This window comes from Physcomitrium patens, chromosome 9, assembly GCF_059467195.1.
Source record: "Physcomitrium patens ecotype Gransden chromosome 9, ASM5946719v1, whole genome shotgun sequence".
Taxonomy (NCBI): Eukaryota; Viridiplantae; Streptophyta; class Bryopsida; order Funariales; family Funariaceae; genus Physcomitrium; species Physcomitrium patens.
In genome coordinates, this window is record NC_143418.1 from 9434381 (window position 1) to 9458495 (window position 24115).

Consider the following 24115-nt stretch of genomic DNA (forward strand, 5'->3'; position numbering starts at 1 on the left):
AGCTCCAAGGTCTTGTTGAATCCAAAATGTCCCACAGCTGGAAAATCGTGGCGAGATTGAAGAACTCGGAGTCGTGCTGGTCTTTTTGGGATATACAACTGCTCCTCAAAGTATAAAAGATCTCTATCCACCTTGAATTTGTCGTCATTGGCACGTTGCTTGATATCAATGGCTACTGAATCTTTAATGGTCGCAGCTCGTACCTGATTCAAGAAGTCAGCATCAATTGGCACAATAGTAGCGCGAAGCTGAAATTTCTCTGGCTTCAATAACGTCGTACATTGTTGATCAAACGCTGATTCTCTAGCCTTTGGTACAAGATACGATCTCCTCGATAAGGCATCAGATAGTCCTTGCTGCTTTCTAGGTTGATAAGTGATAACAAAATCGAACCTAGATAGCAACATATTCCACCGAGCTTGACGTCGATTTAGAACTCGAGCCGACATGAAATACTCCAAATTCTTGTCATCTGTGTATACAGTCACTGCATGTGTAGCTCCTTCAAGAAAATGATGCCATTTTTGGAAAGAATCCACTATAGCAAGAAGTTCCTTATCGTGGATCTCATAATTGATTTCAGCAGCAGAGAACTTTCGAGAATAGAATGCAACCACATGGAGCTTCTTGTCTTCTCCCATTTATGAAAGTACAGCTCCCAAAGCAAAATCCGAAGCATCATTTTATAAATAAAAGGCCTTTGTAAAGTCTGGATGTACCAAGATTGGAGCCGTAGTAAATGTGATTTTTAGGTCTTGAAACGCCTTCTCCATTAGAGATCCCCATTCCAACTTATCCTTGCATGTCAACCGAGTGAAAAGAGTAGTAACTTGAGAGTAATTCTTGATGAAGATCCGATAGAAGTTGGTAAAGCTAAGAAAGCATTGTACGTCTCTCACCGTCTTTGGAACCTCCCAGGACACGATTGCTTCCACCTTCTTGGGGTCCATCTTTAAGCCTTCCGTAGTCGCAACGAACCCCAAAAACTCCATCTCTATTTGGTGAAATAAACACTTCTCTAACTTGGCAAATAGTCCTCGCTCGCGTAGTTTCTCCAAGATCAAACGAACGTACTTTTCATGCTCTTCCTCATTTTTAGAGAATATCAGAATATCATCCAAATAGATGACAACAAAATCGTCAAGGTACTCTCGAAAAATGTCATTCATCATATGTTGAAAGACCGCTGGAGCATTGGTAAGACCAAAGGGCATGACATTATACTCAAAATGGCCATACCTTATATGGAACGTTGTCTTCTACTCATCTCCTTCCTTGATTCGTACGAGGTTGTAAGCTCCCCTTAGATCAATTTTTGTAAAGATCCTTGCTCGTCGAAGTTGTTCTAAGAGACCAGAAATCAAGGGTAATGGGTAACGATTCTTCTTTGTTACCTTGTTCAGGCCTCGATAGTCCATGCGCATCTACAATGAGCCATCTTTCTTCTTCACAAATAAGATGGGTGCTCCAGCTGACGATTTTGAATGACGGATGAAGTTCTTGGCTAGATTCTCGTCGATGTACTTCTGCAACTCTGCCAACTCCATCTACGATAGATTGTAGATTGGGCCAAAAGGCGGTTGTGTTCCTTCCTGTAAATCTATGGCGTAATCATATGGTCTGTGTTCTCGTAGCATGTCGACATTTTTCTTTTGAAACACGTCTTTAAAATCCTTATATTGCTCTGGTATACTTGTTGTTGAGATCTTCTCCCAGTTAGTTGGAGCCGCATAAATGACAAATGGTGTGCCTTCCTTGGATGATCTTATAAACGCTCTTGCTCCAATAAATAAGGATTTCTCTATTCGGGGTTTTCTACTAGGCTTGCTCTTGGGTGGTTTTGTGGAAAAGGTCATCTTCCGCAACTTCCAATCTATGGATGGATTATGCTTTTCCAACCAAGAAAGACCAAGAATAATAGGATTTGATGGGGTTCTAATAATATTGAAAATAATATGACTACTATGGCCCTTAAACGTCACTTCTATAGGTTCTGATTCATGGGTGACACTACCAGACAATAAAGGTCGTCCATCTATGACCTCAATGTGAACAAGTTTGAATTTTTGTACTAAAGGGATCTTACGATGCTTCGCAAATTCTTCGTCTAAGAAACAAGCAGATGCTCCTGAATCTAATAATGCTAAGGTTCTCAGTTTCTGAGGGCCAATAAGCAAAAAGATTGTAAAACAAAAAGCAGGTTGAGCGGAAAGAAAGGAACCTGGTTGTTATTGCGATGTTTCACTGTCCAGCCGCACGCTTCCTATTGTGGCTGGGCATCCTCGTTTTCCTGAATAAATGCGCCCCTAGTCTTGACAATACGTCAATTTTGCTTCTTGGGGCAGTTTCCAACTTTGTGGCCTTCTTCACCGCAATACAAGCATAGACCTTCATCCATATGGCGCTTTTTTTCTTCTAGAGTAAGAGATTTGACACGTACCGCATCAATTTGCATGTCTTCTATCTCTGAATGTGAATTCACGTTACTTGTCGACATAGTTGAGACATGGCGAACCGTATGTTGTCTTGAACATTGATCTTGACGGCGTTGAAATAGGTGGTTATCGTACTTCACAGCTTGGCTAATAGCTTCGTTGAGCATTTGTGGATCATGAAGAGTTAACAAAAAATCCTTCACATCGTCCCTTAAACCCCAATAGAATTGACTCATCAACGCTTCTTTGTCCCAATTGATGTCGCATGCTAATTGCCTGAAGTCCGATGCATAGACTAATATAGAGCGCATCCCTTGTCGTAGTAACCGGATCTTTGTTGTAGCCCATCGAACCTTGTCATGTTCACCAAATGCTTCCGCAAATGCTTCCAAAAAGGTTTCAAAGTTGTTTAGTATGGACGATCGTTTCTCAAACAAAGGAGCAAACCATGATAGAGCTTGTCTTGTAAGTAAGGTTCCAACAAGCCCAACACGTGACTCCTCCGTTGGATAGCGTTCGCGCTGTAAAACTGTTATCAACCTGATTTGGTTGACGAATCCTCGAAACTTGGAATGCGTACTATCGAACTTGTCCGAAAGGCTAACTCGGGACTCCTTATGTTGTAGAACCAACGGTGCTTGTCGAACGTGAGGTAAAGTTGCTTCTCCAAGTGCAGAAGTTTGAGGCTGGTGCAACCTAGATTGTGCCATCCAAGATGCTACATCATTATGAAGCCTTGCCACGACTCCTTCAATCTCTGTAGTTCTTTGCGATAACGTAGCGAGGGCATTCATGATAGCATCCAACTTAGACTTCGAACTTTCCGTCATACTAATGTCTTGGCCCTCGACCATTCTAAGAGAAGGATAGAAATGACTCTACAAGAAGATAATATTGGTTTAGATGAGGGTACTCCGCAACTTCTAAAATGCCTTAAGAGCTTCAAGAAAAGGGGCAATCCACTCTCTCCAAGAAGAATAAGATTCCAATATTGTAACAAAAGAAGTATCAGTTTAGAGGAAGGTAATCTGCAACCTCTAAAATGCTAGTATACTTCCAAGCAAAGGAGTAATCCACACTCTAATGAGGAAGAAACTAACTCTGATATCTGAGGTGAGTGAAGTCTCGACAAACTGTCACGGACACAGAAATACAAACTCGAGATCTAACAAGAAGTTCAAGAAGAACTTGCAAGAACTAGATTAATCAGATGAATATAAGAACAACACCAGAGAGGTGAGCTAGAGTTCCAAGAGATGTGTTGTCGAGATTGAAGAACTCTTCAACCTCGATTCCAATATATACTTCTATTTAGGAAGCTTCTCAAGCAACTTCAACCAACTAAGAAGCTTCTAGAAGGTTCCAGAGACTTGCTTCTAGAAGGTTCTAGAAACTTATCTCTAGAAGGTTCTAAGGACTATGTCCCTAATATCTTCTACCAACTAAGAAGCTTCTAGAAGGTTCCAGAGACTTGCTTCTAGAAGGTTCTAGAAACTTGTCTCTAGAAGGTTCTAAGGATTATGTTCCTAACATATAGAGTATATTTCTAGGTTTATTTTTACATAATATGACAATGTCATTTTGCTTGACATAGCCACTAATTTGGCAAAATTGTTTTTATCTATAGAGTATTGGTTCAAGAAAATACTTGTTGATGGAAAGCTAATTCAATTTTATTTATTTATTTATTTTTTATAACTTTAAGAAGAGAAATGTATTCTTTCATATTGTCCTGATAATTACTAAGAGCTTTTTAAACTTAGTTTTACAAGTTATATGTTTTAGAATATATTAAAATCTAAGGATTTTGTATTAAAAAGATTAATCTCTTCTTTCATACAACATTTTTATTTTTATTTTGTCACAATTTGATAAGAGATGATGCAAAGCTTTAATGAGTACATTTTGATAAAAAAAAGGCTAAAGAAAAGGTAACAAAAGAATTGTCATTAGAAAGACTTGCATGTGGGAGTTATTTTTATCTCAAAAGGTTTTGTTCTTCATGCATTTTGATCCATTGCAATAATAAATTATGTTATTGTTATTACATAGGGTGATGACCAAAAACTCAAGCAGAGATGCTAAAAGTCCAAATCATCTTCTTTTATTTGCATGTGTTTTCAATGGTTTTTTGACACTTACATATATTTATTTATAAATTCTACATTTCAATTACAATTCAAAAGATGTTATTTTTTTTTTAAATATTTTTTTTAATTTAAAATTTTATACTTTTCCAGTAAAAGAGGTCTAAATAAAACAATGCAATAGAATGTGTACATATTTCTTACATATTTTAAGACTGATATGGAAGAAATTTTATAAGGATTCAAAGTGAAATTTACAAAAGTAAGAATAATCTTAATTTCGTTTATTTAACATCTTTAATTGCACGACTAAAAATATTTTCTAAATTTTCTTAAAAAAATAAACTTATTCTTATAAAATTATATTATTTAAGCTGTTAAGATCATAATATAAATATATGTAAATATATTATTTTAACTTCTAAAATATTATGAAATTAAGAAATATTTTTTAAATGTTGTAAAATATCTTGGAAGACAATATTTATAGTAATAAAACTATTATGGGCTTTTGTTTATTTGATGCAGTTAAGTTTTATAATGTACAATTTTGTTGATACAAATTATTATAGAATACTATATTTATTATCTTAAATTTAAAAAAACATCGTAAGAAGAATGCATCAAATATATCGTGATTAAAATTATCCAAGATAAAGTTAATAAAAATAAATTTGATTTGAAGAACAATTACTTTTTAATGATCTGTGCAAATATAATGACATGATAAAATGAGTATAAATGATTCTTTCTAGCTCATCGTTCACATTCTTTTCAACCAAGCAAGCTTACATTATTATACTATATTTGTTGAATTAATCACACAAATTAAAACTTATTTATAGCCAAACATTACTTTTAATATAAAATTATATATTCTTTAGTTTTAAAATCAGAATTCTATAACCAATGTTGGTGTTGGTAAAATCACAACAAGTAATTTTGATAAAACTTGAAATAAATAATCAAGATAAGACAAAAATAATCCTGAATAAAATCTACTGTGGCAATACAATCAGTGGTACAAAAAGCACATTAATACGCAGACTGAAATTAATTCTTCATAGTATTTGATTCAGAATGTAGGAAACGTCTTGCTATACTTCGAAATCAGGTTGAGTGGGATCTTTGCTTACATCTCAGGATAGTTGAAAAATTACATCCTGAATCTCAATTTCGACCTCAATTGTCAAGTATTGAAGCTAAGACGAGTCCGGTGATTCTACAAGCACTTACGTGAGCAGAAGCAGATCACGCCAAAAATGCATGGGAGTACTTTCGATGGCGCTTCCATTTATCATAGTATCCTCGGGCAAAGTTGTGATGAAAACTGCCCTCCGATCTCGTTGCAACTTGCACATAGAACATTGAAGTCTGTCAGATAAGACACAGTTCAACACTAGTGAGATTGACAAATCACATCTCATCCTATTGATCACGAAAACCTTGCCACATTTCATGTTGACTAATGTGGGTGTCCATCAAATCATCTGATAATGCTTTAAAATTTCAATAAGATCAAACTCTCATTACTCACCTATCTTAAAGGATCACAAAATACTCTGAGATAAGTTTACATTGCAATCAAAAGGGTACAAAAGCTTACACTGATTTGTGACTACGACATTCTTCCGTGGGTTGGCTGGTCACATGGCACCGAAAATCCAGATTCTTGTGTTAAAATTCCATTTTCAAATTCGCTTATGGATCAGGTAGACCCCACAAGTTCACAAGTTTTTTCCAGATCGTTGAATCAAACATATTTTACTGAGATAACTCCATCGTTGACACCGACTCAAACAATTTCGATGAAAAGAACATAGAGATGATCTGCTCTTCGAACTAGAAAATTTTCTGTGTAAAACAACTCTCACAACAAATCTTGTGGACTTTCAATATTGGGTATCCGTTACTTATGCGTCAAATAATAAGAAGATGATATTAAAGCACGGACAAGACACGTTCTGGTTTATATATAGATATATATCTACATAAACATGTATATTTTGATGCACCTTCAAAATGTCACGATAGCTTCTGGTGACCAAGTAGCGACAGGATCCTTAAATCTTGAACCAACTCTTAGACACAGCTAGTCATGTAAAAACATTACTATTCCAAGTGAGTACATAATAAGGAACCACCAAGGCTCTGCAGAGCAGTACCGATAAGTCGAGCAAGGGGAAAGCCACCGAGTGACATCTTCAAATGCTCAGGTTCTGAGATTTGTTCACAGAAATGCCCAGCTGAAAGGTTGTGTACAACTAACAAGCCCGCTCCATTCCATAATGCACAACTCCAAGAATCGTCTACCATCCTACAACTGAGAGCTTCAACGGCCTCGGGGGGTTTGTCGCCGTAGAACAATCCTATTTTCTTGCTTGGCATCGAAGTATCTCCTTCCGACCATGTATTCATCCTCCTGAATCAACCCCAAGTTCGAACTGTATATGAACATTTTTCAAGAGCACATCGATACTCATGACGAGTGACCTGACTGTTAATAATCTTGTCAAATTGATCACCCACGTGTAGCTTAGACAGGCGTTCTTACAAGTGAATAAACACCAATAATAACAAGGCTGTAATTTCAGAAGAGCTGTAACAATATAGGTGGTAAACTTAGGATGACTAAGGATAGGCACAAGGCCTCTGACGTTCTGTATTGCAAAATCATGAACCATACAACACCAAAATTAGTGAGTTTATAAATCCAAACTCCAGACATATGTGATGCATCGGGCATCAAGCTCTATAATACAGTAGTCAGTCGAGAAGTCTGCTAGGAGGCTTCTTCTTTTTACACTTACAAGACCGACACAGTGTCGGTCTGCTTTTCTAGAGGATGGCAAAGCGACCACCATAACAGAAAACACAACACAAATTTTACCTCTCAGAACTGAATCTGACTGCACTCTATGGTACCACATACAATGGCAGAAAATTCTTTACCATTTATGTACAATCAAAAACAAAAAATCCCTTTAATGGAGAAAAAATTAGTTGAGTAACCTGAAGCATGGGCCTTTTCCCTAGCCGCTTTATTTCACGATCCATCCGGCCAGTGAGCATCAAGATAAACATCTTGTAGTCGCAAATGAAGGACCATATAGGGTGACCGAAAGAGCCCGGTTTGTTGCCTTCAATGAAGAAATGGCTGTACCAAGCAAGCCCGAACCCAAACAGAGGAGCAAAGAACAGAAGCCACCATTTTATTACAATTCCAGCTATGGTAAATACAGCTGCTAAGCCGGTCGCACAGAAGTGCCATCTTCGTGTCGATATTTTTGTGTGTTGATTGACATAGAAAGGCCAATATTCTTCAAAATTCCTGAAGTGCATTTTGTCAACAATCTGTTATCACACGGTTACGTTGTCTGTTCTGCTACGTCCCTGCTGACAGATTCAATATTCACAAAAGACGTGTTGCGTCATTTTCCCTCCCTTGATAAAGCTGATGCACCATAGTTACTACTAATGAAAAGTCATGAAATCCAACCCACTAAAGTAGCATGCGAAGTCAATGACCAAGCAAGCTATGACGTTGCCAGCGTTGAATCAATAAACACGACTGCAAGTGATGTGTTCAGGACCACGAATTCAAGAATAATTTCTTAGGTCAAGAGTTCCAATCATTTTTTGGTCGCTCTTTGCAGAGGTGATTGTAATTTTCAAAAGGCTCTTCTCAAAAGACGTAAAACATACTCACAATAGCAGCGAGCATACACAGAGAATCCAGGAGCAGCGATTTAACACGAATGTGAACCAACATCTAGATCAGACGTTTAAAACTTTACTAAATCAACGCCAAAAACCGACCTCAGAATTCCCTCTACAAAGGTTCGGAATCCAAAGCTACGACATTAAAATCGACTACCGACCGTGGCGATTTCCTTTGCAATTGCTTAAAATCGGACTAAGACATGAGGCAAGGGTCCTGCGCAGATTGGCGCCCCTGATAGTCAAACCATCATAAAAGAAGCCCAATTTCTGAAATTTTCTGAATAATTCGCTCCACCGGGAATCTCTGAAACAACATAAAATCATCGAAAATTCAAAACTAGCCATCCGAAGTTCCACTGCAGCAAGTGTGTAATGGCAGGACTATATGAGAAATAACAACATAGACATTTGAGAATAAATTGGAAGAAGTAACAGATGCCGAAAAGAACCACAACATTAAAGCGCAGAAGACAGAGGAGAGGGAGAAAAAGCAATAAATAAGCGATCTCAAATTGAAGATCAAACTCTTAACCTAATTGGCGTCGCCATCGCCACAATACCTCTATCAACGACAAGAATGATGCTAATTCCCGAGAAGATTCAGTTCCCGGCACACACGCACACCCCACTTCACCGCGAGAACCCGAAAGTTTGAGAGCCAGCCATTTTCGTGAAGTAAAACCAACAACTACAATTGGACGGGAATTGTCCAGAAGATCATTCCTGGGACGCACGATGCTTCAACAAAATGCGAGGGAAATCGAGGAAAGTCTCGATCAACGATGCCCTACAAAGTGCGTTGAAAGGGAACCTGGACGAAGGAAGGCCCCCGCATGCGAACCTCCGCCGCTTGCATCCTCCGAAACTTTACAAAGTCAGCTTTCAAAAGTTTGTGAGGGAGAAAAAAGTGACAAGTCTGTTCAAAAGTTTTTCTTTAAAGTGAAAGCTTCTTTTTCCCCATCGCTGAGTTTTCTTTATAGTAACTTTTACGAGGATGCCCCATGAGCTTGTTTTGTGTCTACTGCATGGGGAAAGTGTGAAAATGTTTCTCAACTGTTGTGTCAACCGTCTATGTAATGTTTTGTTAGGGTTTGTGTAGCAATTTTGATGTGCTTTTGTGAAGGTAGCTGTGGAATATTGAAACATGACTAAGTTGCAAGCAGGTCAATGTGATAGTTAAAGTGTTTTGTTCTGAACGATGTTGCATGCTAACTTTGTGACTCTCTTTTTGCTGTGTTTTAAATATAGAATGTATAATTGCCATCTTGAATAAAAATATTATTAAATTAAATACTTTAAATAAATTTATGATTACAGAAACTTTGAAATATTTTTGCTTCTTTGGTATTTCCTACTAATAAGACACAAAAGGTTAAAGAGTATCTTAAAGATTTGGCAAAGAATTTTTTTTGATACCACAATATATCTAAAATAGTATATTTTTACAAAAAATAAAAGTTTTTTCTTTAATTAAACATACAATTACACAAGGACTACAAATTGAATTAATGAACCAGATTATAATGTCAAATTACTTGTAAGCTATCAAACATACAATAAGAATATTATTTATTTACTTATTTTATTTTATTTTGAAATCTTCTACCAATGTTCATAAGATGTAATTGCATAAATTTCAAAGCAAACTTCTAATTTTTTCTACAATTTTTCTTTTCTTTCATTTAATGTTTTTAAATGATATCAAATTGCAACCACAATAGTAGCTAATGTTAAATACTACAGTATTGAAGTTTTGTTGGATTTTGCTTCTTAAGAAATAAGAAAATTATATATATATATATATATATATATATATATACAATTTAAGGGGTCATAATTTTTTATGATAAAGTGTTCTTGGTATAGCTTTCTTGAGAAATTTAAATATTTAAGTTCTTAAGAAAAATTTATTGTACAAAGTATAATTTTCTCTTTTAAATTGATATAATATTATATATTTTACATACCTTCAAATAAATATAATTAATTAATTAATTAATTAATTAATTAATTAATTAATTAAACATAGTATAAATTTTTATTTATTTTATTTTATTAAAATTATTTAATATCATATACTGTGTGTGTTACAGAATATACACCAAAAATTTAATTGTTCAAAAATAATGTGCCAAGAAAATTCTATAACTATATGAATTCAATTATTTAAATATTAGATAGAATTTTAAGAATATATATATATATATATATATATATATATTCAGATATATAAAAGGACTAATAACAAAAAATAAAAAAATAAACTTGTTGCAAAGGTAAATTTGTAGATAATATATGTTAAAAAATATATAATTTTAATGTCTTAAACAAGATGTTATTAAAAAATAATATCGAGTGTCATTTTATTTTTACATAAGTTATGTATATACCACTATTAACAGTCACTCTGCAGAGACATCTATAAAAAGAGTTTAGCATAGGAACCACTAAAAGAGAGATGAAAGAATGTGCAAAACAACTTGTAAAAGTATGAAAGAGGGAGGGTTTGGTTGCAATTGAATACTTTGCAACAATTCTTCATAAAGAGATGATCATGCTCAATCTCTATCTTTTTAAAGTATTACTAATTATATCTATCTAAATATATTTTTTGAATCTAAGATAGAATGTTTAAACAAATCTATTAAAATTTATAAGATTAAAGAGGCTCATATGCAAAAGAAACGTAGAATTAGTCCTTTTATACTAAAAAATTAAACATACTTCTTATACAATATAATATGCACTTAATCTTATTAATTTAAAATTTCCTTGTATAAAGTACTTAAATTCGGTTCATATACATATGTGTACTTATTTATATTTAAAAAAATACTTTCATTTAATTATGTTACATTAAATATTAGTTTTTAACATCTTAACATATCATCCTCATTTATACATTTTGATTTTTTTCCTTTCAAATAACATCAAAAATAAAAAATAAAATAACATAATAAAAATCATCAAGTTAAAAAATCATAATTAAACCTATAATCATTAAATATAATTTTATTAATCTAATGATAGCTTATGCAAGTAATTTATAATTTTTTTATAAATAATTTATTATTATTTTTTAAATAATTTATTATTTATAAATAGTTCAATAAGTTACATACATAAATTTAAAAAATTATATTACACCATATAAATTATTCATAGTTCAGCTAAAACATAACATTAAAAATTCAATTAATATGTAATATTTAATAAAAATGAACCTCATATATATATATATATATATATATATATATACATAATAAAAATATTACTTATATTTTAAAAATATTATCTACAGTAATTTAAATTTAAATATTAATATATTTTATAAATATGAAGACAGTAAAATAAATATTATAAATAAATAAATAAATAAATATGAATCTTGTTATTCACATAATATATTTTATTATTTAATGTAATAACTAGAATGAAATAATTTATATATAATTATTACTAATTATAAGTTTTTATAATATAATAATTAATTATTTGTCAATAAAATATTTTATTAATATAAAATGTATTTAATGTTGCGGGTCCTAACCCTGGGTGGCCAGAGTTAAGGCCTGCAGTTGGAGACTGGCCCGCCACCGAAGCAAGCAGGCTGGAAGCCGCCATCTGCCAGGCAGGGTACCGAGGGCGGGCTAGCGGAATGGGCAGCGGGCAAGAAACTTATGTTTAAATGGGGGCAGAGGGCAGAATTTCGCTGCAAGATATAGGCAGCAACCGGGTAACCGTGGTAGCGGGTCGATTTTTGACGGGCCGGTGGGGGCAGGATGACGGGGCACGGTAGGATAATAATGTGTTTATTCTAGATGAACGACATCCATCCTTTTAGAAGCCTTGTCTTGTTCGTCTTTCTCTCCAGCCTTGGAAATGAGGTTCTCCGTCTCCCGACCTACCTTTGCCGACACATCAAAGAAGGGGTTTATTATAATTATAGTATGTGCCTTGGTTAGATACCGAAAGTTTCTGTGCTTGTGAAGCGACTGCGTCATGAGATCGAATTTTCTATCGACGATAAGGCCGCTCGTTGCCTCCATTTCTACTGTGCATGAAGCGTCAGACAAAGTGCATTCTGCGCGACCAATCAGAGTGTGCAAAATGTCGGCATAGATTCAATGCTAACAGAAGTTCGTGGTAATGATCTTGGAAAGATCGTGGAAAAATAATTCAGTCAAGTCCACGCTGATCGGTTTACCCTCATTTTTTTATATTCTGGAGCGCTTCATTCCAAGGTTTTCGTCCCTTTCTCGGAAAGACTGTGTTGCTATATTTCGTTAGCGTTTCAGGCGATGTTGTTATTTTCTCTCTTAGCCTCTGGTAGAGTCGAGGTGGTGTGATCGCGAGTGGAAGTGTCGTTGCTGACAAACGGGCGGGGAGATTGCCAGCTGACGGCAAAATCTTGGCCCGTGGAGTTTTAATCGTGTAGCTGCATTTCCTCAAGTGACCCAGTTCAGTGCGGGGAGCAGAGCATCTTCAGAGACGCGGAGCTATCTGGTAAAGTCTTGCTCCGAAGCTCATTGTTTAGAGGTGTTGGTGTGTGTGTGTGGAGGCTTGGGTGTGGGTATGTGTGAAGATAGTTCATGCTACCCCTCAATCTTGTATTAATGCTCACAGACAAGTGTGTATTTTCGTCAACTGAGGGTTTTTCTTTAATTGCTTTTCGATTGCTAGGTGTTGAAAGTTCAGAGATCGTGGTGACTGATGATCCAACAGGTATCTAAATGTTTTTTTTGTAAAATGATCTTCTGGGTGTGTGCTACGCTAGTGATTTCCCTCCTTGTTGCTGGACAATGCATATTTTTCGTGGTAAAACTGTCTGCAAATGAGTCCGAAAAATTAGTCGCGACTTGTTGTGAGCTTCGTTTCTGCCTACATCCCTTGATATTCCTTCGATAATGCCGGAGGTTGTTTATCTGTTCATTGAAAGAAATAGAAACTGTTTCTGTATTTCATATAAGCCGTTCCTCACGCTACTTTCTCGTAAGTGTTGTTCTTCTAACCAATATCTAGCAGCTCCCCACCGTTTCAGTGGTGCGAGTCAGAGTATTCGAGGAGAGAATTTGAGATCTCTTTCTGATGCGAGTAATTCAAGAAAACTGTTTGTTTTTTCGCATTCTTGGTGATCACAACGAGTGCGGGGATTTGACATGCTACACTGATTCTGAGGTTTTTTCTTGGGTTTTCGGGCTATTTGTGGTGTGCTCACCACCTGGTCAATGTTCGGATATTTGTTGCAGGTAAAGAAGGGTTGAGGCTGAGCATGACAGGAAAGAAGCCATGCCAATGGGGGATGCTGGTCAGACAGTCGCACGCCGTTGGGCGCTTCAAAGATAGGCTACGTCGACTGAGAGACCGTGACTTTATGAGGTTTTGCGAGAAGTTTTTTTGCACGAGTGGTGCATCGGACTCGGCACACAGACACCACAGTACTGAAGGATCATCAACTCCTACCCAGTTTTATGATTCTCAAACTTTGGGGGACTGGCAAGCTCTATATGAATCCTGCGAACCAGGTCTACCGCGATTTCAGAGAAACTTGGATGGGGCACAAGATGAAGATGAGACTCCTCTTCTGCATCGCACTGATTCAGATTACTCGATGCTGCTGGATTCTGCAAGTTGCAGCGTACCCCAACATCCTCACGGTCTCCCACTACCGACGTCTAATCGGGAGGATCGTGATTTGTATTCATCGGACTCGTTCAATCCCTTGCCCAGCAGTAAAGGGAGTGCTGATGAATGTGATGATATGATCTCCGAGCTGTGTTATGACTCGAAGGGCTTGCAGCTCAATTCTAGTGCAATGGCCGAGGGCATCAGAGATGTTGGCGGTTTTTCCTCCACCTTGGCACTGTATGCTTGGGCTGTCGAAAATTGCGTTATCGACGAGGAGGAAGAACATGACCAAAGCACGGGGAGGCGAGGATGGCATATCATGAAGAGGATATTTTCTGCTTGTAAATGGATGTCGAGGATGCGGAGATTTCGAAGACGTGCACGGGCAAGAACGAGGTACAGGAGTGCAGATCACAGTGAAAGGTTCATTGGGGTTCGGAGACGAAATGGGAAATGGGTGTCAGAGATCAGGGTTTTTTCTTCATCTAGGAAAGTATGGCTTGGTTCATTCGACACGGAGAAGGCGGCTGCCCTTGCCTTTGATGCTGGTAAGTATCACTCATCTACGAGATACGACAAGTTTAACTTTCCTGACTCTCCTCAATTACTTGGGCCTAAGAAAGATCTGCATCTCCTCCCTCCTGAGAAGATTAAGACTGAGCTCAAGAAGGTCGCGAAAGATTTTGCCGAAGGAAATTACTAGATGCTTGAAGAACTAGATTGTTAGATCTGTCATTTATGCGATGACAACCACATCACTTGGTAAATATTGTAAACTAGATAGCCAGCTTTAGACGGCGAGTGTAGTTTAGTTCTGAGGATTTCGCCTAAAATCTGAAAAATTTCAGTGTACGGAGGAAGTTCCAAAGTTGCAATATAAAAGAATTCGAGCAGTTCGTTTCATTTATCAAATATTGCAACTCATTAACTCATTTATTTATGTATAACTGTCCACCCTGGCAAGGTGATAGCAGATTTTATATGCTGGTCATTCTGATGAATGTCATCGACTTCTAAAGAGTCAGAAGTTAATACCCTGTGAAACAACTAAGATGGAATTTCCACTGCACCGAGAGAATGTATGACACGCAGATTCCTGCCAAAACTCCACGAATGTCCAAGCAGCACCTACAGCGATACCCTCACGCACATTGGAATTGTCCACCAGAAGTCTTGCAATAGCCTGCGTGAGCATGAAATGGTCTTCTTTGACATCATAGGACGTACACTATCACCACTCCTTCGCTCTTTCAAGTTTTGAGTACTGCGATCGGTTGCGCGAACGCACTTTCACAACTCGCAATCTCATAAAGACTCTCCGCCTTCGACCTGTTGACGGGCGAGATAATCTTCTCTGCGTTGTTTCTGCGAGGCACCGTAACAGAAAACAGTGCTGAGAGCCGCTGGAAAGCAAAGCCATTCTTGCGGAAATATGCAATCTTTTTCAAAACACAGCCATGCAGCAGAATTAGCTCCGTGCCAAGGTTGATTTCACTTAAAAAATCACAACTATTGCGTGTCTAGTTCAAGAGAGCAGTCTGCGAGAAGATCTGTTGCAGTAATGTTTCAAGAGATCTGCATGCAAGGAGAGATTTTGGAGCAGATGTTGTGATCCAATTCACTGAAAACCCAAGAGCATTTCAAATTCTAACGACAAAAAGTCCATCAACTGGCTGTGAGAACTCTGATGTTTAGCCTATAACCTGTACACACTACAGGTTGACAGGAATGGAAAGACGCTGTTGTAAGTTTAGGTCTCCACATGTGCTAAATCTAGAATGATGTACCTTCAGTTATCCCTCCTATTTGCAATCCCGACGAAGCCTGGACAACAAAGAAGAGAGACACCTCAAGGATGTAATATGCAGGCATGTAACGGAAACTACAGGTCGGTTTGCTCTACAAAGTATTCCGCTCTTATACATACATTAGGTCTTGAGATGCATGCATTCTTGGACACGACACGTGGGCACAAGACTACATGACTTCACTTCAGGAAACTCAACTTGAAGAACAATCATAAGCGTGTACAAGAATACGGAAAAAGTTCACATCAAACATATAATGTACAACGTACCCATTCATCAATTACGAGCCCCTCCTGGACCATTGTGGTCTTAGGAACCTCCTCTTTTTCGGGCTGCAAACGAGCCGCTTCAGCAGCTTCAGCCTCTGCCAGCCGCGTTTGCAACCTGTTCAATACCTCCTGTAACCCGAAATGCAGAAGTGAACTCGAGGCTATTTTTATCATCCACAAGATCAAAGGCTGGCACAGAGAAAATAGACTGCAAAGAATACTAATATCAATTATTAGAACCTGACAACGAAGCTATACTACACACATACACAGAACATACTTGAGAAATTGCTTACAGGTGACGCCTTGTTAGGGTCGACGAAAACAACTCGTAGAATGCGCTCCACAGAAACTATATCTCTTTGATGGTCAAACTTCAAGTAGTCAAGAGAGACTATCAGTTAGCACCCCAGGAGCCAACGGGTGGTCACCCTTACGCAAGTGCGTCAAAATGCGATCATTTGCAATTCCAAGCAACACGAACATCCCTTCCATACATCACATCCTCATAAAGACACTGCATATCCCTTTGCGCTCAATAAGTCTGATCCGCCCTGACAACCACAAGCAAAATTTGTTCCAACATGTGGATAGCAATACATGTCTAAAACTTCTTCTAGTGCTTCAGAACTCATTAGCATTAGTTATACTCACCAGTTCCGGAGCATATTCGATATCTGGCTTCACTGCCAGACTAACTATCTTGAATTTCTCTTTGGTCTTTCTCTCCTGACTTCCTGTCATTGGCTCTATATACTTCACCACTACAGTCCCATAACAGCTCCATCAGTAAATAATTTGTTATGTACGACCCAACTAGCATCACCAAATTGGATGAGCAAATGAAGTCATGACAACCCACTCTTCAAGTGATAATCTCACAAGATGAGATCTGCATAGCCATAACCCATGTTCATCTTTGAGAAAATGATGTAGATTATCTGTAATTCATGAGCCCGCATTATGTTCATCATGTATTCTAAACACCATAATACACTTATCATCTAACAGGCCACCTCTTTCCAGTATAGATAGCAAGTCTATCCTGAATTCGTTGTAGACACATCAACAAATACATTCGTTTTCGACCTGTTTCCTCATAATGGTTCAGCAATCATGTTCTTGAGATTACCTGTAGCGATGATGCTTTCGTTTGGAGCAAGCACACCACTGTTGGGGCGCATAAAGCAACTCTTTGGTGCAGTTGTTTGAAACTGCAATAGCATAAACAGAGAAGCTCAAATCGTTATCTTGCAAAGCATGTCAGACAGGAAAACAATGTTTGCTCTACCGTGATTCATTATATCTTAAGGTTATCCTGCGTGACAAGCAATCTTGAGGTGTCAACAGAAAACCCCACAATTTAGAGCATAATTCACTAAAACAGTGCAGGGAGTCATGGCATTTTGAAGCAACGATATCACTCTGAACAAGCGAAAGGTAAAACCGCTAGCTTACTTTGAAAGCGACGTGTGTGCGGCTGACATTCTTGATCTTTATTGCAGTTGAGACTTGTTTCCCTGGATCATCTGCACATGCACATGCAAACCCAAAAATTTATCAGGCTTTCTCAACGAGCATGGCATATAACCCGTTTCCAATCGATGTCATTACAGGGCACACAAACAATCAGTTCATAATGATTCATGTTAAACTAAATACTCTGATTCCAGAACTTGAAGATTATGGGTCTTATAAATGGACATTGCAAACATGGCATGCTATATTATTAAAATCCAGAGGGTGATTTGACACCTCAAACACGAACACTCGCAAATGCGGCTCACAAATCAGTCAGGGAACAAACTAGACGGGGGCTTATTATCAATTGAGCTACACCGCAGCATGCCAATGGAGGGAAACAAAAACCGCGAAGGGTCAAAATCAGAGCACTAACATAGAAAGTACAAATGCTTCTCAGGGTCGAGTCGCAAGCGCCTTCGAGTCAACAAAAGAGCTTTCAGTGAGGCCAGCGAGGAGACATTTGCAGTTGCAGCTGCAGCCGCAGCATCAGCTTCTTCTTTCAGTAGCGTGTCCTGAAGAAATGGATGCTCGTACAATGAACGTTTTTTAACGGACTGCGTGTGTGCACTAGTTGACTTGGCACCCTCAGCCGAAGAGCTCCTCTCCCACGGCATCTTCAGTTTCCATGGCTGGGGCGATGCCTGTTGAAACAACCTCTCTTCCGAATTCTGTTTCTCAGAGGAGGCCATACCTACAGCTCAAAATCCTCTCAAACCCTCATTTTCTGACACAGGCACTCATCGAAAAGACCACCATGCTTCACAAACCCAACACTTGATCTCACACCTCTCCCATACCCAGAAAAGAAAAGAAAAGAAAAAAAACCTGCTCAGATCGTCTTTCTGTACGAAACCAATTCACCAAAAATTCTAAACCTAACAGGTTTCACAACAATGCTACTCTCAAAAAAACGACACGTGATGCCTCAATTTCTCACTAGTCGCGTTGTCAGGCACCCTACTTTTCTCCGAACGTTCATCTGGTTTGCTAAGAAACACAGCTAGGGGGAGAGAAATCCCGGAATAGCAAGAACTGATTTTAGGCACGCGTTGGAATTGACGAACGCGAGGGTACGTTGCGTAGCAACCACGAGTCAGTAGCTATGGCGGGACCCCGAAATTTCACACAAAGCTAGCCATAGCTGGCAACATCGTCGTGACTTGCCGTGGGAGCTAACTGATCAGGGTCACCCGCTGTGAAATCCTGGGTCAGACGGTCCACCAGGGGGGATAATCGATTCCCACGCTCCCACATACATACACACACAAACAAAACGTAACAAAACGAAAAACGAAAAACGAAAAATTAAAACCAGTTAAATCCCCAATTTTAAGTGCACTTTTCCACTTCTCCCTCCCTCACAAACCCACTATCCAATTTGACTAAACCCAGTTTTACAAATCCATGTGATTCGCTCACTCACTCTCACTCACTCACTGTGTCTATAATTGGCGTTTCCGAATTTTCTCACATCCGCTGCCCAATTGTAATAGGCATAATATGTTGAGCTGTTCCAGTCACACAAAAGAAAAGGAAAGAAACAGTAAAAAAGAAAAAGAAAAAGAAGAGTAGTAGTAGTGGTAATAGTAGCTGACCCACTTTTCTTTTGGACTTTTCAGTCTTCCCTCTTCTTGCTTTAGCCCGTCTCCCTTGAAAAAATAACGCCTCTCCACCAATATTTGAAGAGGCATCGCCGTCCTCGTTTTGACTGCCAAGGGAGTAATAAAATAAAATAAATAATTAGGGAGGGGGGAGGCTTACCCACATGATGATAAATGTGCTGCAAAAGGGGGTGTTCTTGCAACCCCCCTAATGTGTATAATTTACCATGCTTGGTTACTACACCTTTTGGGTGGGGTGCCCCCTTTTTATGATTCCAATATTGTAGGTTTGTATGGATACTAAAGCCAAAGATAGTTTTATGTCCACCTTCAATATCTTGAAAAAATTTCTCCAAAACTTAGATATAATTTGAGTTCCTTCACTTGGTTACAACTTAGGGTCTCCACCCATTTTGTACACACTCCATCAAAGGTGCTTTTGCTCTTGGTATGGAACTTAATGTAAATGACCTAAAACCATGTTTGTTATGGTGTGTAGCTTGTGCAAAGGGGGCCTCTTAAGTATGATAAGTAAAGCCTATCTTAATACATAAGATATAATATCATGTTAATTGAATTCATTTGACTTTTTTGATTGTTTTATTGTTGAGTAATGTTTGATTTTTTATTTTAAAAGTTTATTTTAAAATTTTATGTCAAAAATTATAAATTTGTCCTAAAATTCCAATTAATGATTTATTTGTAAAGTAATACTATGAAAAGTAAACAACATAATATCAAAATATTGCTTAAGAATTTATTATTATTATTCTATTTAGTAGCATATGCATTTTTAATTTAATTTATTGAGGTTTATTATTTCAAAGTGTCAATTAAAAGATTTAAGATATATATTATTTTTATTATATTTGAACAATGACATGTATTTTATTGTTACTTATGTATATAAATTATAATTCTATATATATATATATATATATATATATATATATACTTTATAGACATGTATATTTTTTTTATTATATTTAAATTTCATATTCTATTAATATATGTATAAATCTTGGCTGTATTTTTTGTACAATGTTGCATATAAATTAATATTTTTAATATATTAATATCAAAGCAAAAGAACTTAATACTTGCACAATATTATAAAAGTTCTAAAATTCTTTTAAAAGAAAAATATATCATTTTAAAATCTTATTTATGATTTGGAATATATATAATAATTTATTATCATCTTTAATTTATTATTTAAAAATATTATTATTAAAAAAATTTATTTTAAAATTAAAATGAATTAATTTTTTTTATTTGGTCCTAATAAAGATAGAAAATTTAACCAAAATTAAAATTTATTTCTTTTTCAATAAAAAAGATTTATTTAATTTTCATGCTTGAATAATTAATTTTTTTTCTAAAATATTAATATTATTAAAAAATTATTATTATTTTTGATTAAAACTTAATATATTTAAAATTTAAATTTTTTTAGTATAATTTTTTAATAGATTATATTTTATAAAGTATAAATAAAAATAAATAAAAATTAAAGCAAGTTTTTATAATTTTTAAATAGAATTTATTTTTAGATATAATAATTTATATTATTTTTTAGTTAAAAATACATGCTTTTGAGAGATTGGTATTGCATGGCAAAGCTTAGATATAGGATTTGAAGTATTACTAGGATTATGTAGTTATTAAAGATATGAATCTCAAAAAAATAAAAGATCAATAAACTCTTGTATTATTTTATAAGACTAAAAAATCATGTAAAGCAGGTATAATATTAAACTAGAATAGCTATTGCCAAAGATAAGAAGACTAAAAAGCAGTGAAATAAGACAAAGGATTAGAAAGACATTGATAAGAGTGAAAAAAGCTTCATTCTTGCCTCTACATATACTATCTAATGAAAAGTTACATTGTGACATTCTATATGACCTCCAACATGTGTCTAATTTGCAAGATACTTGCCTTAACTTTCAAGGCAAGTTTTTTTATATATGCATGATATAGTTAGCTTATACTACAAGCTATCAAAATGTGCAACATGTGGCTAACTTATTGGTCGAGTTTCTAACTTATCAATCAACTACAAACACGTGTAAAGTCAAAGCCATGTCTATCAAGTTTTTAAGAAACTATTCTATAAGATATTATCAAATTAATCTATTATTATCTATTTTTAGTTATTTATATTATCTAAATAATTATTGGAGTATATATATATATATATATATATATATTTGTGAAATTATTGACCTCATTTTCTTTTAGGAACAAGTTTTGTGAAGAGTTGTGATCTATCATGGACATATATAGATATTTTAGTAAATATCTATATGATTAGATAGGAATAGATAAAAATAGATAAATATAGATTAATTTTATAAGACCTTTTAGAGAAGCTTTATATAAGCTCTATAGATGCTACTTGACTTAACATGTGTTTGTAGTTGATTGGTAGGTTAGAAACTTGGTCAACAAGTTAACCACATGTTGATAGCTTGTGAAATAAGTTAATTATGTGGTGTACATATAGAAAACTTACCTTGCAAGATACGATATGTATCTTGAAAAGTCAACACTTTTTTGGAGGTCCTATAGGACATCGCCATGTAGTTCCTAGTTAAGAGTATATATGGAGGCAAGAGTGAAGCCTTCTTCACTCTTGTTAATACCTTTTTAGTCCTTAGTCTTGTTCGAAGTCTTTCTAATCTTCTTGTTTTTGGCAATAGCTATTCTAATTCTATATTATATCATCTTTGAGTGACTTTCTAGCTCCTTTTAGTGATACATGAGTGTATTAAGGATTTTCTTTCTTTGAGATTTATATCCTTGATAGTTTGATAAAAATTTTAATATACTATTTTTATCTCATTATAGAAGTGATTAGATTATCCTACTTTTATTGCTATATTTTGAAGGTTACAGATTATCTATCTTTAAATATTTTTTTTATTTTCTAATAGTGATTTTTTCCTTAAAGAGAGTAGATTATTCTTCTTTTTGGAAATTTTTATTAGAGGATGTGGATTATCTTCTTCTAATTTAATTTTTTGAATTTTTTTAAATTATCTATGGAAAGAAAGATTATAGATGCTAATCTTAGTAGAAGTGAGAATAGATTTGCAACTATTACGGATCTTTATGAACTCATCAATACTCTAAGAGTAGAAATTTCATGTATTTCTAACGTAAATCATGGAGGTACTATGCCTACGCCTATAGAAGGAGTTCAAAGTATACAACAAGAAGTTGTGCAGTTGAAAGAAGTAAGTAGGTCGACTTGACAACCAAATGTAAAAAGTTTTGCTTCTACTAGTATGATGGAGACAAGGATTAGTATGCTTGAGAAGTTTCTTGGAACAAAATCAAAGTTTTGAAGATTTTTGCAACAAGTCAAGCTCTATTTAAGGTTGCATCCTTTCTAATATCCTAATGGATTCACTCAAGTTGGATTTATAGGTACACTTTTATCGAGAAGTTCTCTCTCTTGATTTACACCTTTAATGGAAAAAAGATTCATGACTCTATGATTTGAATTCATTTCTAAAAGTGTTTACGGCCAAATTTGGAGAAAGTGATCAAGAAAGAGTAGAAGAGACTAAATTCTTATCTTTATGACAAGGATCACGGTTAGCTACCATATATATTGTTGAATTTCAAAACCTCACTTATAACATCGATTGGAGTGACAAAGCCCTTATCAATCAATTTCAATATGGATTAAAGGATAATGTCAAAGATTTATTATTGACAATACCAAAGATACAACCTTTGGAACAATTTATTACTCAAGCTATTGCATGTGATAATCGATTATTTGAAAGACATCAAAAACAAATATATAGCTAGAGAGGAAGAAATCAAATAATAATGACAACTCTTAAGTTTTCAAAAATTTATTTATTAAAGCTTAAATCAATACAAATTGATGCGATATATTTTAAATCACTCACATAGCTAAAAAAGAGTCAATGATATTGTGGAGAAGCTAAACATACTACTCAATATTGTCCAAAGAAACAATTTAATTACAAAATGAGAAGCACGATTTCCAAAGAAGACAATGTGTTGAAAAATAAGTTGCTCTAGCTACAATAGGAATCGTATAGCTAAAATCATATGTAATATCTAACAAAGGTCTTATTTTCTCCTCTGATCTCTCACCTTATTTTATAATAGAAGTCTATTTAAAACCAAAAAATTACAAAATCTTAGCCTTGTTGGATTCAAGAGCCTCAACTTGTTTTATAGATGAAGATTTTATCAAAAAATAAGATATATCCTTAGTTAAGAAAATCAAAACTCTGCATATAGAAGTAATAGATGGATGTTTATTGTCTTACGGGATGTTACACATGAAACTATTCTTATAGAAGTAGCAACTAGTGATCACAATATTTTAGTAATATTTAATGTAATTAAATATTTTTTTAATCTAATTATTTTAGAATTATTATTTAAAAAGATATAATTCTCAAATAGATTGGATTTCTTGCAATCTTGATTTTTTCTATAGTTTAGCCCTAGGTCCTTCTAGGCAAGTAGAAATCCTTGAGTTTAGTATATCCAAATCCCTATAAGTAGGTGTGAGAGCTTTCATGCATGCTCCAAATGAAGGGCCATCTTTTGCTATATATGCCATATTCATTACTGATGGTGACAAGATATCAAGTAAAATTTCTAGGATATTTTTGCAAAAGAAGAATGTTGATATTTTTTTTGAGCATCATCGTTATGATTGTATGTCAAGGACAAGAACTCGATGAAAAAGCAATTCAGACAAATGAGCCTTCACTCAAAAAAAGGTAATAAAATATATATAAACAAGTATATATATATTGAAAGAGAAACTGAAATGGCTTTTGCCAAAAGACAAGAAAACTAGAAACCCTTGAAACTAGACTAGAAGTAAGAAAGGAGTTGACAAGAATGAAGAAGCCTTCACTCTTGTCTCTATATATACTATCTAACTAAGGGCTACGTGGCGACGTTCTATAGGACCTCCAATATGTGTTGACTTTGTAGGACACATGCCTTGACTTACAAGGCAAATTTTTCTCTGTG

At 35.5% G+C, this 24115-nt stretch overlaps 3 protein-coding genes across 20 annotated transcripts; 1 reads left to right on the forward strand and 2 right to left on the reverse strand.

Annotated features, from left to right (window-relative positions):
* Window positions 1-5570: 5570 nt before the first annotated feature.
* LOC112286258 (uncharacterized) lies at window positions 5571-9271 on the reverse strand. Of its 15 annotated transcripts, none has more exons than XM_090253109.1 (6): window positions 8806-9050; window positions 8404-8549; window positions 7535-7853; window positions 6688-6944; window positions 6129-6164; window positions 5571-5874 (listed from the first exon to the last, which is right to left on the reverse strand). In XM_090253109.1, exons 4-6 carry the CDS (start codon window positions 6938-6940, stop codon window positions 5774-5776), a joined length of 390 nt encoding a protein of 129 aa, XP_090109235.1. In that variant the 5' UTR covers window positions 6941-6944; window positions 7535-7853; window positions 8404-8549; window positions 8806-9050; the 3' UTR covers window positions 5571-5773. The 15 variants fall into 15 exon arrangements, 8 of the variants coding, with proteins under 8 accessions (XP_090109235.1, XP_090109240.1, XP_090109241.1 ...); XM_090253114.1 differs by having other exon boundaries at window positions 5571-5896; XM_090253115.1 differs by having other exon boundaries at window positions 6060-6164.
* Window positions 9272-12566: 3295 nt separating this feature from the next.
* On the forward strand, window positions 12567-14785 carry LOC112286679 (uncharacterized). Of its 2 annotated transcripts, none has more exons than XM_024528806.3 (2): window positions 12567-12751; window positions 13495-14785. In XM_024528806.3, the coding sequence occupies exon 2, from the start codon at window positions 13518-13520 to the stop codon at window positions 14574-14576; it is 1059 nt and encodes a 352-aa protein (XP_024384574.1). In that variant the 5' UTR covers window positions 12567-12751; window positions 13495-13517; the 3' UTR covers window positions 14577-14785. The 2 variants fall into 2 exon arrangements, with proteins under 2 accessions (XP_024384574.1, XP_090109242.1); XM_090253116.1 differs by lacking the exon at window positions 12567-12751 and adding an exon at window positions 12767-12970.
* Window positions 14772-18366, reverse strand: LOC112286680 (vesicle-associated protein 4-1). 3 transcript variants are annotated; one of them, XM_024528809.3, is made up of 8 exons: window positions 17848-18366; window positions 17409-17479; window positions 17083-17164; window positions 16605-16714; window positions 16247-16324; window positions 15951-16079; window positions 15661-15697; window positions 14772-15238 (listed from the first exon to the last, which is right to left on the reverse strand). In XM_024528809.3, the coding sequence occupies exons 1-8, from the start codon at window positions 18161-18163 to the stop codon at window positions 15105-15107; spliced, it is 957 nt and encodes a 318-aa protein (XP_024384577.1). In that variant the 5' UTR covers window positions 18164-18366; the 3' UTR covers window positions 14772-15104. The 3 variants fall into 3 exon arrangements, with proteins under 3 accessions (XP_024384577.1, XP_090109243.1, XP_024384579.1); XM_090253117.1 differs by having other exon boundaries at window positions 14772-15312; XM_024528811.3 differs by lacking the exon at window positions 15661-15697.
* Between the last annotated feature and the right edge of the window lie 5749 nt (window positions 18367-24115).